Source organism: Opisthocomus hoazin, chromosome 24, assembly GCF_030867145.1.
Source record: "Opisthocomus hoazin isolate bOpiHoa1 chromosome 24, bOpiHoa1.hap1, whole genome shotgun sequence".
NCBI lineage: Eukaryota > Metazoa > Chordata > Aves > Opisthocomiformes > Opisthocomidae > Opisthocomus > Opisthocomus hoazin.
This window is the reverse complement of record NC_134437.1, coordinates 312,034-324,944: the sequence shown is the minus strand read 5'-3', so window position 1 is coordinate 324,944 and position 12,911 is coordinate 312,034. Positions and strand designations below refer to the sequence as shown.

Genomic DNA, 12,911 nt, shown 5'->3' with positions numbered 1-12,911 from the left:
CTGCTAAATTTCATTGTTGTTTGAAATGTGGCACTTAGTAAAGGTTGTGGTCCCTTACCAAGAAATGCTTTCTTGGTGGTGACTTTGCTGGGAACTGCGGGAGAGGAGACCACCTGCGGTGCCTCCAAGAGAAGGCTTGTTCTGCCACCTTCCTGATTTGCTGTGTGTCTAGATGTTCAGCGCCAGGACAGGCTGCGGCTCCTGGGGCGTATGAATGACGCCTGCGTCTTAGGGAGGACCCCGTCTTCCCAGCAGTAGCTTTAGTCCATCTTAACTTGTTCCTTAGCCAGGCTTGGAGGTGGCTGTGTGACGGAGCTAACGGGGTGGGGCTCATCTGCAGGTGTGCCGACCTCTGTGGGGTCCAAAAAGGCCCCGAAGTCGTGCGCTTTCCTTCCAGAGGCAGTAAGTGTCCTGGCTGGGTCTTGTGGGAGCAGGTGGCAAGCCCTCCCTCAGGGAAGCATTTGGAAAGGGACCTGAGCCAGCCCTGAGGTCTTGTTCGAGCTCCAGGATGCTCGGGCAGAATTACAGACCTCAGATGCTTCCGCTCATCCGGAGAGGCTTTTAAATGAGTTTGGAGGAAGTTGGTCTCCATCTGTACTAGCCAAATAAACATGGAAACACTTCTTTTGCTGGAGTGCGTCTTTAGGGTAGTTTGAATAACAGCTTGTAAGAGTAGACCTTTGTGGTTTGAGATGAGCAGCGGGTTTTACGCGTTAAGGGTTTGCTTTCATACATACTTGTCCTTTGTTTCCCCATAACTCTTTTTGATCATTCCGTAGGTGCAAACTATAGCTGCTTTGTACATATATATAAAAGTTGCCTTTCTTTTTAAGCAGTTGTTTGTTCGAAGAGCAAATGCCAGTATGTTACTTGGGGAGGGAAAATCCTCTAAAATCCTTTCATGCTTTGATCACAGCAAAGTTTGTTTTAATGTTAATATCCACGTCTTCAAATTTCCATCCACTTTCTCGTTGCAGGATGAACAGTTTTTAGGTTTTGGCTCAGATGAAGAAGTCAAAGTACGAAGTCCCACCAGGTCCCCCACAGGTATGTTCAAGTCACAGGACTGGATGTTGACTTTCCATTCTCTTTGTGATGGTTTTGCCATGCCTCTCCTGTTTGTTCCATCAAATCTCATCCACCCTAAAAGCCACCCCGGTCTTTGGGTTCAACCCAGGTAGTTTTGGACTCGTTACGTCTGATCTGTTACAGAACAGGGAAACTTTTGAGTAGAAGAGTTATACTGATGAAAGCAGTATTTGAAACCTCATGTTAGCGTTTAGAGAGGCAATTACTTTAATAGTAAGGATCGAAAACTGGTTTGATTGTTTCAGGATCTGTCAGTAGACCCGTTATCACCTGTAACTGGAACCTTCGCTTTTTTTGGAAATGAAACAAGTGTAAAGCACTTGAGGATAAACTGGAGCTAAGTTGTTGCATTTTCAGCTTTCAAGATGTAGGATCAAATCGCGATGGGACTGCCAGTGAATGAATTCAGCTGTGATTTTGATTCTTGTCAATAAATGCTCTCCCCTCAGCACTCTGCTCGTTCACCACAATGATCTGCTCAGCTCGGCCTCGCCAGCAATTTCTGCTGGGGGGAGCCTTGCCAATAGGGTGTCTACTTCATGTTTTATGTAGAAGAGGTTGAGAAGGTACTCTTTGCAAGTGTTGATAAAACTGTATTTTTATTTCTTGATTGACTGAAATGTCTTGGCAACTTGTACAGGCAGTGTGACTGACGCTGAGTAATCTGACACTCGGAGAAATTTAACGTGTGCTCTGTGTTCTCTGCTTCCCTCTCAGTTAAATCGAGTCCACGGAAACCTCGCGGGAGGCCCCGGAGCAGTTCCGACCGAAGTTCAGCTGTACTGTCAGACTCTTCGTCAGTGTGTTCCCCTTCAAGCAAGTCTGAAACCACATCCATGGAGAAAGTAAAGAAGAAGGAGTTGAAGAGTGGGGAAAAAAGACGAGGAAGACCTCCAACGCTTACGAGTGTGAAGTTCAAGTTGTCCCAAGTAAAAGACGCATCGGACGTTCAGAAGGGCAGTAAAGAAGAAAAGGAGAGTCTGAAAAAAATCAAAAGGTCACCATCCACTACATTTCAGCAGGCAACTAAAATCAAGAAGTTAAGAACTAGTAAGCTCTCCCCGCTGAAATCTAAATTTAAGCCTGGGACGAAACTTCAGATTGGGAGGAAGAGCATTCAGGTTGTGCGCAGGAGGGGCAGGCCACCGTCCTCTGAACGTTTAAAGACTTCCTCAGCCTTGGTCGTAAACTCGCAGCTGGAAAAACCCCAAAGGATGCGCAAAGAGAAGGATGGCACGCCGCCTCTTACGAAGGAAGAAAAGACTGCTGTCAGACAGAGTCCGCGCAGGATTAAGCCGGTTAGGATTATACCTTCCACCAAAAGGACGGACGCTGCAATAGCTAAGCAACTCTTGCAGAGAGCGAAAAAGGGGGCACAGAAAAAGATTGAGAAAGAAGCAGCCAAACTGCAGGGCAGGAAGGGGAGAACCCAGCTCAAAAACATCCGACAGTTCATCATGCCGGTTGTGAGTGCTATCTCTTCGCGGATTATTAAAACACCCAAACGGTTCATTGAGGATGAAGACTACGATCCTCCTATTAAAATATCCAGACTAGAATCCACACCAAACAGCAGGTTCAGCGCTACGTCTTGTGGCTCCAGTGAAAAGTCCAGCGCTGCTTCTCAGCATTCATCTCAGATGTCGTCGGACTCCTCGCGGTCCAGTAGCCCCAGCGTGGACACGTCTACGGACTCCCAGGCTTCTGAGGAGATGCAGACGCTTTCTGAAGAGCGAAGCAACACTCCAGAAGTTCACACACCACTGCCTGTTTCTCAGTCCCCTGAAAACGACAACAGCGATAGGAGAAACAGAAGATTTTCCATCACAGAAAGAAGTTTTGGCCAAAGGACTGCTAAAAAGCTGTCAGCCTTACCAAGCGTGCCGCAGCAGCAGTCCTCCTCCTCTCCTCCTCCCCCTCTGCTCACTCCCCCCCCACCGCTGCAGCCTGCTTCCAGCATCTCGGACCATACCCCTTGGCTTATGCCTCCTACCATACCGTTAGCCTCACCCTTTCTTCCTGCTTCCGCTGCGCCGATGCAAGAGAAACGGAAGTCGATTCTGCGAGAGCCGACGTTTAGGTGGACCTCCCTGAAGCATTCCAGGTCGGAACCACAGTACTTCTCGTCAGCAAAATATGCCAAAGAGGGTCTTATCCGCAAACCGATATTCGATAACTTCAGACCCCCACCGCTGACACCGGAAGACGTTGGCTTTGCGTCTGGCTTCTCAACGCCAGGTGCGACAGCTCCAGCACGTCTGTTTTCTCTTCACTCTGGAACGAGGTTTGATGTGCATAAGAGAAGTCCTCTGCTGAGAGCGCCCAGATTCACGCCGAGCGAGGCCCACTCCAGGATCTTTGAATCTGTAACTCTGCCGTCGTCGGTTGGTCGCGCCGCTACAGGGACCTCTGCGACGGGGGTCTCCTCTCGGAAGCGGAAGAGGAGAGTGTTTAGCCCCATCCGATCGGAACCCAGATCTCCTTCGCACTCCATGAGGACGAGAAGTGGGAGGCTTAGTACCTCTGACCTGACAGCTCTCACCCCACAGTCTTCTGTCTCTTCCTCGTTAACTAGCATTTCTGTTAGTTCTCTTGCCACTAGTGCCTTAAATTCAACTTTTACTTTTCCTTCCCATTCCCTAACGCAGTCTGGGGAATCGGCAGAAAGAAGCCAGAGACCGAGGAAGCAGACTAGCACTCCAGCAGAGCCTTTCTCATCTAGTGGCCCTACTCCGCTATTCCCCTGGTTCGTGTCGAGTCCCCAGGCAGAGAGAGGCAGAAACAAGGACAGGGCAGCAGAGGAGCTCTCCAAAGAGAAGGACGCTGACAAAAGCCTGGAGAAGGACAAGAGCAGAGAGAAAGACAGAGAGAGAGAAAAGGAGAACAAACGGGAGTCAAGGAAAGAGAAAAGGAGAAAAGGGTCAGAAATTCAGAGTAGCTCTGCTTTGTTTCCTGTAGGTAAAATGCCCAAAGAAAAAGTTGTCAGCGAAGACGTTGCAGCATCGTCGTCTGCCAAAAAAACTGCCGGGCGGAAGAAGTCTACAGCAATAGATCCCGCGGCAGACATTTCCGCTGCTGCTCTGGTAGATACGGCAGCCAGCAAAACCAAAACGTCCAAGAAGGGTAGAGGGGGAGTAGACAAATCGGATCTGGACCTCAGCCCCGCCGTCCCATCTTTGGAGAAGGAAAAAGCTCTGCGTCTGTCTGCTCCTTCATCAAGCACTGTTAAACATTCCGCTTCCTCCATCAGCTCCATGTTGGCTCAAGCAGACAAACTGCCAATGACTGACAAGAGGGTGGCCAGTCTTCTGAAAAAGGCCAAAGCCCAGCTGTACAAGATTGAGAAGAGCAAGTCCCTCAAGCAAGCGGATCAGCCAAAAGCACAGGTAGTCCTTTTTCCAAGTTGGGGTTTTTTTTTCGTGTGTGTGTTTTGTTTTGTTTTGTTTTTGCTAGAGTGGGTCTCGTTTTGAACTTGCGCCGAAAGTCGCATGTAGCTTTCGTATCCTAAGCGTGAAGAATTAATGTGCCGAGCTAAGCAGCTGCTAATGCAACAGATGGCAAACGATCTCAGAACGAGAAGCCCTGGGCAGAAGCTGGCGGAGAGAGGGAGCTGCTGTATAGTCAGCTCCGGGGGGAGCTGCGTGCATTTTTTAGAGATCAGTACGGCGTAGCTGCTTGTTAGGTTTCTCTGAATAAATCTAGGCAAAGTGGTCGTCTAGAGGAGTAGTACTCGCTCTAAAAACACGATGCCAGCAAACTGCAGTAGTCCTTGTTCGCCTCAGTGTTCGTTATAGGCCCTTCTGGGGCGTAAAGCTGGCTTCTGAACAGCCTGATATACTTCTGGCTCCTGCTGGATCAGTTAGCACCGACCGTTAGTCCAATTCCAGTCAACTCTGACTTCTGTGGTACCGCTGCGTTGATAACACAGCTTCTTGAGCAAGTTTGCTTTTCGGTAGCAGGTGGAAACTTACCTTGTAATTCCAAATGAGTAAAACCTCTTGTCCTTTGGAGTTTATCCTCTCTGGGATAACCGTGGCTTAGTCTTTACTTTTATCCCAATTCTTACAAAGTTCCAGCTAACATTAACTCTTTTAGGTTGTTTAGAGGTTTCCATTACCTGTTTCCCCGCCTCATTTTGGTACCTTTCTTAGGCGTCCTGTCTGTTCTCCTGTTCTGAAATCTAGGGACAAGAGAGCGATTCGTCAGAGACGTCGGTCCGAGGACCACGAATAAAACATGTTTGCAGGAGAGCAGCTGTTGCGCTGGGCCGCAAGCGAGCAGTGTTTCCTGATGACATGCCCACTCTGAGTGCCTTACCGTGGGAAGAACGGGAGAAGATACTGTCTTCCATGGGGAATGATGGTGAGTTAAGATATCTAGTTTTCGTCGGTGGATTCGTACAAGGTCAGCTTTTGCTGACTGCTTAAAATGAGCGCTTCCAAGTGATTAAAAAGGGAAAGTATGTTAAACAGCTCTGGTCTCTCTGTTACAATGCCACTTAAACAGGGTTAACCCTTTTAAACATTGGTGATTGTTATAAACACATGTTCTGCACTAAACTTTTGGTCTGCTGAGGGGTGCGTGTGCATATGCACCTGTGTGTATACACACGCGCTCACGCGCATCCGTTGTGCGGCACCGCAGATGAACTTGCGCTTAATGGAATAAATTCCATTAACAAATTAGCTGCTCCGGAAACATTCTTTGACATCAGTGAACTCACATTAGAATTTTTTTTTTTTGGCAGATAAGTCATCAATAGCTGGCTCGGAAGAGGCTGAACCTCTTGCTCCACCTATCAAGCCAATTAAGCCGGTTACCAGAAACAAGGCACAGCAAGAACCTCCAGTGAAGAAGGGCCGACGCTCAAGGCGCTGTGGGCAGTGTTCGGGCTGTCAGGTTCCGGAGGACTGCGGTGTCTGTACTAACTGCCTAGACAAACCCAAGTTTGGTGGGCGCAATATAAAGAAGCAGTGCTGCAAGTAAGTATGTGTCTGAGAAACTGTCTAATCGCTATGCCGAGCGGGATAAGCACAGCCGCGCTCCGGGACAGGGAACAGCAGATTTACCCTGTAGCACAGGCTTTGAGTGAGTTTGGCTTGGGCTGAGGCTCGATCACCGCGAGGCAATCTAAATGTTTGAAGAGTCAAGGTCCTGATTCAAGGTGTGCTTGTTACTTGCTCTTTTCCTGAAGTTCGCTTCTGGTTTATTCTCCCCAGTTTCACAAAACTGGCATAGCATTGAAAAGTGTTTGGTACGAGACCTGTGGCTTTCGTTAGGCGGTATGGGTTTTTGCAAGGAAGGCAATGTATGCATAAATGTTTATCTCTTATTCTCCCGAATTGCATTTATGAGGAGCTTGTGTTTTCAAGGCGATGTTTATCTGGTGTATATACACTTCGTATCACAAAGATGTGCCTGGATGTCATTAATAAATACTGCTCTGCCTTGATTTTTTCCTACCATTTTTTATACGTATCACTTAGCGTGAACCTTTTGCTTTTTTACATTGCTGCGTTAAATTTATTTTACCAGACTAGATAATCTGTCTGAAAAGGCAGCAGCTCAAGTGGCACCAATAAAGATTGTTGTGGTATGAAAGCTATTTATAAAGCATAGCTGTGAGAACCGCTGTGTAGTGCTCCTCTGTGTGAAAACACTCTGCAGACTGCCGTCTGTAAGTAGTCTCGCTCTTAGCAGCTTTGCCCAGGCCTCGGGCTGCGTTTCAAAACCACGAGCCCTGCTGCAAGAACGAAGGCAGAAACAAAGCCTACCCCAACTTATAGAAGACGCCGTATGCTAAGTGTGAGACAAAGAGGAAATAAAGCTGAACTCTAAAAAAAAAAAAAAAGGCTTGGTCACCTAATCCAATCCCACTCCAAGAGTAACTCCTTTTGTCTGCAATGGCCTCAGTTTGGATTACGTAAAAACCTACAGTTGTGAGAGTTTGATGTGGTTTCTTAGAGCTCTTGGAAGTATTCTGATGCAGTGTTTTTATGCAAGCGGTTTTATTAACCTCAAAATTGTGTTGAGAGTGTGGAAGACCAAAAGGAAAATACAGAGGAACAGAAGAAGTTTCTTTTACCTATCTCTGAAGAAGGGAGGAAAAAAAAGAAATAGATTGCTTGGAAAAAGGTGGTGGGCGTATTGATAATATTGTTTTCAGTTTTTCATGTTGAATATTTTCAGACTGCCCTCTCAATGTCTGCGTTTTTCTGCTGATTTCACGGCGTGCTCTTTCTTTGTAGAATGAGGAAATGTCAGAACCTACAGTGGATGCCTTCAAAAGCCTATCTCCAGAAGCAAGCTAAAGGTAGGCTAAAAGGCTTGGCTCCAGTATAGCGCGAGAGGGAAACTTTCATCTCTTAAATTTTGCTCTTTGTGCTGTCCTCGTGGCTACGCTGAGCTTACAAAAGGTTAGTCTGTAACCGAATGTTGACAGGGAGCCTGCCCGTTCTGCCGATGCCGGGCGAAAGTTGTGGGAGCGACGTGAGCACCGGCGGCGTCTGTACTCCCCAACAATGGCTGTCTCAGCACTGGACTTGTAGTTTTCCCTTCCTTTAGTAGGGAGCCGCTGCCGCTGGCTGCGCAGTCTCCCCTCTGCCCTTCAGGTCAGGCATTTCTCAGAGGTTTGCCTGCTCCTGAGTGACACGGGGACTGAGGAGTCTCCTTGTCTCTGACACAAGGCTGAAGTGAACCGTCCTACGCGTTCTGTTAAATCCCCTCATTCTTGGTACTGGACCTCTGGAGGTCTGCGTGCTAGTGTGACAGCGGGCAGACGGCTGCCTCAAACGCCCTGAACTTCACCATACAAAGTCTGCTTCCTCCTTTGCGCAGTGAAGCTCTGAATCCGCTTTACTGCGGAAGGGTTTTGCTTACTGCTCTGTCAGAACTGGGACCCAAGGCAACAGATTGGGACGTCAGCCAAGAGCATTAATTTTGCCAACAAAATGCTTTATTTTTTTGACTATCGTTTTTTCTTTTGTACGACAGAATCACAAAATTCTGACATCAAAGTGTCTGTTTCCTTATTTTAAGAAAGCAGCAAATCATTTGAAGTCTCACCGTTTTATCTGTGTTGCTTTATTGATGCTTCTTCTTCCTAGCCGCAAAAAAGAAAGAGAAGAAATCGAAGGCAAATGAAAAGAAAGAAAGCCATTCTGGGAAGAACCAGTTGGACTCTGGACAGAAACAGACTCCTCAGACTATTGTATCGAGAGAAGACAATGCCGTAAAAAAGAGCAGTGAACCCATGCCTGCCCGTAAGCCCATTGAGGAAAAGCGCGAGGATGGGAATTCCTCTGTTCCGGTGTCGGAGCCCAAACAGGTCCCTTCATCTGGTACCAGAAAGGCTGCCAAGCAGGCGTCCCAGCCAGTGCAGCTCCCTCCTGCTCAGCCACCAAGCTCAGGACCTTTGAAAAAAGAAGCACCTAAACTTACTGCCTCTGAGCCTAAGAAAAAGCAGACTCCCCAGCCAGAAATAGGTAAATGGGACTGTTTATCCTCAATCCGTTTGAGTCGCGTTAAGTAACAGTACCGCTAAAAGCTGTTGGATTTTAAAACTGATAAATGCGTTACGATCTGGTGAAATTACAGAAGATTACTTTGGATTTTTTTCTGAGAACTGGTCCCTTTTTATTGAACTACAGCGTATATTGGGGCAGGGAAAAAGATGGCCATGCTTAATAGTGATTTTTAGTCATGTAGTCTTGGCAGTCTTGAAGTGTATTTTCAATACTGTAAAGTCTGTTGACTGTCCGCAGTCTGAATGTGAAACAAGAAGAATGTGATCTTACTGCTACAAAAATGTAGTCTGCTGTTGCACGTAGTACAGAACAGCAGGAGCGGTGACCGACAAGGCAGCGCCAGGACTTCTGTGGCTTTGCGCGCACAACGCCTCAGATTTTTAGCAGAGCAAGCTCTCCTGGTCATGCCTCGAGGAGACTGCTCAAGTGTTAGTTGGTGAGGTGCAGTCACAGAAGAGGGTGGAAAAGTTCTTGTCTAAAATTCATCGCACATTACCCAGCTGATTTTTTTCCCTTTTCTTCTCTGCAGGTGGCTGTTAGTTACTTGAAATACTCATAATTTTTCCCCCCTTCCTAGGCACAGAACAAAGCAAACAGAAAAAAATTGCTCCCCGTCCAACTTTCCCTGTGAAACAGAAACCAAAAGAAAAGGTGAATACTGTTTTTTGTACACAGTCAGTAAATTTCAAGAACCTGGAACTTCTGTCTCTCTAGAAAGTGGAACTTTATTACTTTAAACCTTTTTGCAGACTGATTTTTTTTTTTTTTTTTTTTGTGTACTTAAAGATGTTAGGTTTTTACTTGTGGCAGTGTGTGGATACCAAAGCATATGCCTGAGATTCCGTTCAGGTGTTAACTTGTTTGCTAAGCCTTGTACGTTACGGGGTGGAGGCTAGCTTTTCCATGAAAAATGGGAACTATCTTTGTCTTGGAAACGACTACACTGGAGGGAGGGGGGCGGGCAGAATTGTCTCACTTAAATCTGTGAGAGAAGTGCGTAGGGACTAAGTACACCCAGAGTTGCCCCACTGCAGCAAAATAAAAACCAGCGCTCTGATGAGAGCGAGCAACACGATGTTAGAGAAGAATGCAGCAAATTGAATTAGAAATGTAATTGTGTGTGGAATGCTCTTAAGAAGTGGTTTGCAGGTTGGTTACTTTCTTGCCACTTTTGCACACTTGTTAATTCTGTGATGGTTTGGGGGCTTTGTCCGTGAATGGGATTGTGGGGTTTAGTATAATTACTGGTTAAGTTTTAACGTTTGGGGCTGGGATTAATGCAGGCTCCTTTACTTGACTAGGAAAAGCCCCCTCCTATAAGCAAGCCAGAAAGCAGCACACTGAATTTGCTCAGCACTCTGACTAACGGAAGCAGTTCCAAGCAAAAGCAACCTACAGATGGAGTCCACAGAATCCGAGTGGATTTCAAGGTAGAGGACAAAACGTTTTAAGTATTTGAATGTTACCTGGCTCTAAACACTGGAGCTAGAGTCCCTCGAGAGTGCTGGCAGTGACTTCTAAGGTTGTGTGTCTGGTACCATTCAGAGAGAACTGCCAATAGGAGCCTTCATGACAAGTCACTTGGTTGATTTTTAGAAGCTTGTTATGCCTTTTATTTTCCTTATAATTAAAGTACCAGATGAAGAGACGCTTAAAGCTTTAAAACCTTAACTGTCAATGTGTGAGGATGAGCAAGAGTTTGAGGTTTATGAAGAAGTATTCCATTAAGATGGAACTATAAAACCTTACCACAACTTGAGCCAACGAGATTTGGGGAAAATGTTAGTAACTTGTAACTCACAACATTTTGGGTATATCTGGCATTTTAAGCTGATAAATCATGTACTTTTTTGAACAACAGTGTTGAAATAATAAAAATTAATATTTTCCTAATAATTTTTCAGTCCATCTATAAGTGTTGATACTGGAGATTATAGTGAGATCTCGTGTTTTATACAAATACGGAGTTTTAATAAAGTATAATCCTTCTGAAGTTTCACTTTTAGTAGTAATTGTGCAATCGTGAAAGACTTTGTCTCGTTCGTTAGGCTTGCTTTCCGTAGAAGGAAGGCTAGTGTAATATTGAGCTCTCTCGGCAAGCACAGCGCTGAGGTGTGACCATTCCAATATATGTAATAAAGTAGACCGAGGTAGAAGTCGAAATGGTTTCAGTTTGAGAACACTTAATCGCAGGCCCAGAACGTGTAAAGCAGCAGTGAATGTGAGCACTTTATACTGATGTTGTATTGCCTTATTCTGCATGGTGATGTATGCTTTTGTACTTTCAGGAGGACTGTGAAGTGGAGAATGTTTGGGAGATGGGTGGGTTAGGCATCGTCACCTCGGTACCTATTACTCCCAGGGTGGTCTGTTTTCTCTGTGCCAGCAGTGGACATGTGGAGGTAAAGCATTGTGTTCTGCTGTTGATGACTTAGTTACAGCACCACGTTGTTACAAAAATAATTAAATAAGAAATATCGTGACCTTAATACACAAGAAATTAAAATAGTACCTGTAAATCTGTCCTTGCTAAAATCTGTCCCAAGATACTAAAATGCCAGGTATTTAAAATCAGTTTGGAAAGTTCTGCGGTGCTTACTGTGGAGGTGAGCTGTATTAGATGTAAAGAATAGCGTGTTCGAGGGCACCCGCGTCTCCTCTTAATCCGGAACCCCACGTCTGAAGCAAAGCAGGGGCTTTTCTTTCTTTGACTTGCAATGAGAAAGGCTGCCCCGTTGATGTTAAAAGGCTTTAGGCAGTGTTGACTTTCCCAGGTATGTCTGCATCTGCCGAGAGCTGCCAACCGTTACTGAAACGTGACTGGAAAGGTTCTGGAGCTCCATCGAGAGCTGGATTTGGGCTCAAGATGTGCTAAATGCGTTTCCAGCTGTAGAAAGGTGCCTTCTCAACATCTTCAGACCAGCTGTCCTGGGAAGGTGGTGCTAGCACTCTAGAAAAGGCACGGTTACAATAAGTGAACGATACTTGGGGAAAACAGGGTGAAGTTCTGCGTGTGGATGTCAGTGCGCATAAGGACCGTGAAGGTCCCCTGGGGCATGGAACCATCTCCTTCTCAGTCAGGTTGCTCGAGGGGACAAACGATTCCAATGTCCTCTGTGAGCCTGCAGCGTTCGCGCCCTAAGGATGATTCTTTTTCTAATATGACCGGCCTCGTAGGGGCTACGTAGAAATCAGAAGAGCTTTCTGACGGGCCACCTAAGCTGAGCGGGGAGAGAGATGTCTCCCTTTGCTCTGCGTGGCCTTCCCTTCCGCACCAAGTGTTTCTTCTGGTGCGGTTGGCTTGTGTTACAGCGAGGGAGGGAGATCCTGAAGAGCCCTCTGCCTTTCCCAGTACTCAGAACACTTAGATGACAGGTACCAGACTCCAGTTTGCTGCTCCGTGCCTGGTCTGGGTGGACGAGCGTGTATTTGGGTTATCTGAAGTACGCACGCAGTTTCCCTCATAAGATACGCCGGTAGAAATCCTTGTTCTGTCAGTTGTAGAGCAGAATTCAGAGTAGTTTGGAGCGTGAGGGGGCTTGCTTGGGATTTACGAGAAGCTTCTGACTTGCTAAAACCTCCCTCTCCCCCTTGCAGTTTGTGTATTGTCAGGTCTGTTGTGAGCCTTTCCACAAGTTCTGCCTAGAGGAGAGCGAGCGGCCTCTCGAGGACCAGCTGGAAAACTGGTGCTGCCGTCGCTGCAAGTTCTGCCACGTGTGTGGGAGACAGCACCAGGCCACCAAGGTACCCCACGCCACCGGGAGACCCCGTGGGCAGCCCCGCACTGCTCCCAGAGCTCCTCGCTCCGGAGCGTGGGCGCCGGGGAGCCGGGGGCTCTGCGCGAGCGCCACTGCGTGCTGGGGCCTCTCGAGTTGCTCTGCTGCAGCTTCTTCCTCTTGCCCTCGGTGGGGGGTCCAACCTGAAACGAAAATGTCCAGGGGTTTGCATCCCTTGGAAGGGTCTCTGTTCCAATGCTCTTTCCCCTTATTCTTGCAGCAGTTGCTGGAGTGTAACAAGTGCCGAAACAGCTATCACCCTGAGTGCCTGGGCCCCAACTACCCAACAAAACCCACCAAGAAAAAGAAAGTTTGGGTGAGGGATTTTGATTTCTTTCTTAGGCAATTCGCTTCTTGACCGATCGTAACACTGTGGGCCGGAGCCCTGCAGATGACTTGCTCTGATGCAGTCACGTAGCTTTTTAAGGCAGGGTGCCTGCTGCGCTGGAAGGTGCATTTGGAAACAGATAATGGGGTGGGTTGTTGCTAAGGTTCTGAGCAGGCAGGATTTCTAGAGACT

At 47.1% G+C, this 12,911-nt stretch overlaps 1 protein-coding gene across 2 annotated transcripts in view; it reads left to right on the top strand.

Annotated features, from left to right (window-relative positions):
• The window catches only part of KMT2A (lysine methyltransferase 2A), a 45,715-nt gene that overhangs the window by 10,672 nt on the left and 22,132 nt on the right, over positions 1-12,911 (top strand). The window contains exons 2-12 of one of the 2 annotated variants that reach the window (XM_075442513.1): positions 978-1,047; positions 1,807-4,475; positions 5,274-5,451; positions 5,837-6,071; positions 7,338-7,402; positions 8,196-8,573; positions 9,193-9,266; positions 9,917-10,045; positions 10,904-11,017; positions 12,213-12,359; positions 12,612-12,707. In XM_075442513.1, the coding sequence (XP_075298628.1) occupies positions 978-1,047; positions 1,807-4,475; positions 5,274-5,451; positions 5,837-6,071; positions 7,338-7,402; positions 8,196-8,573; positions 9,193-9,266; positions 9,917-10,045; positions 10,904-11,017; positions 12,213-12,359; positions 12,612-12,707 (4,155 nt within the window). Of the gene's footprint in view, positions 1-977; positions 1,048-1,806; positions 4,476-5,273; positions 5,452-5,836; positions 6,072-7,337; positions 7,403-8,195; positions 8,574-9,192; positions 9,267-9,916; positions 10,046-10,903; positions 11,018-12,212; positions 12,360-12,611; positions 12,708-12,911 lie in introns of those variants that run through there. The other variant, XM_075442514.1, reaches the window with a different exon arrangement.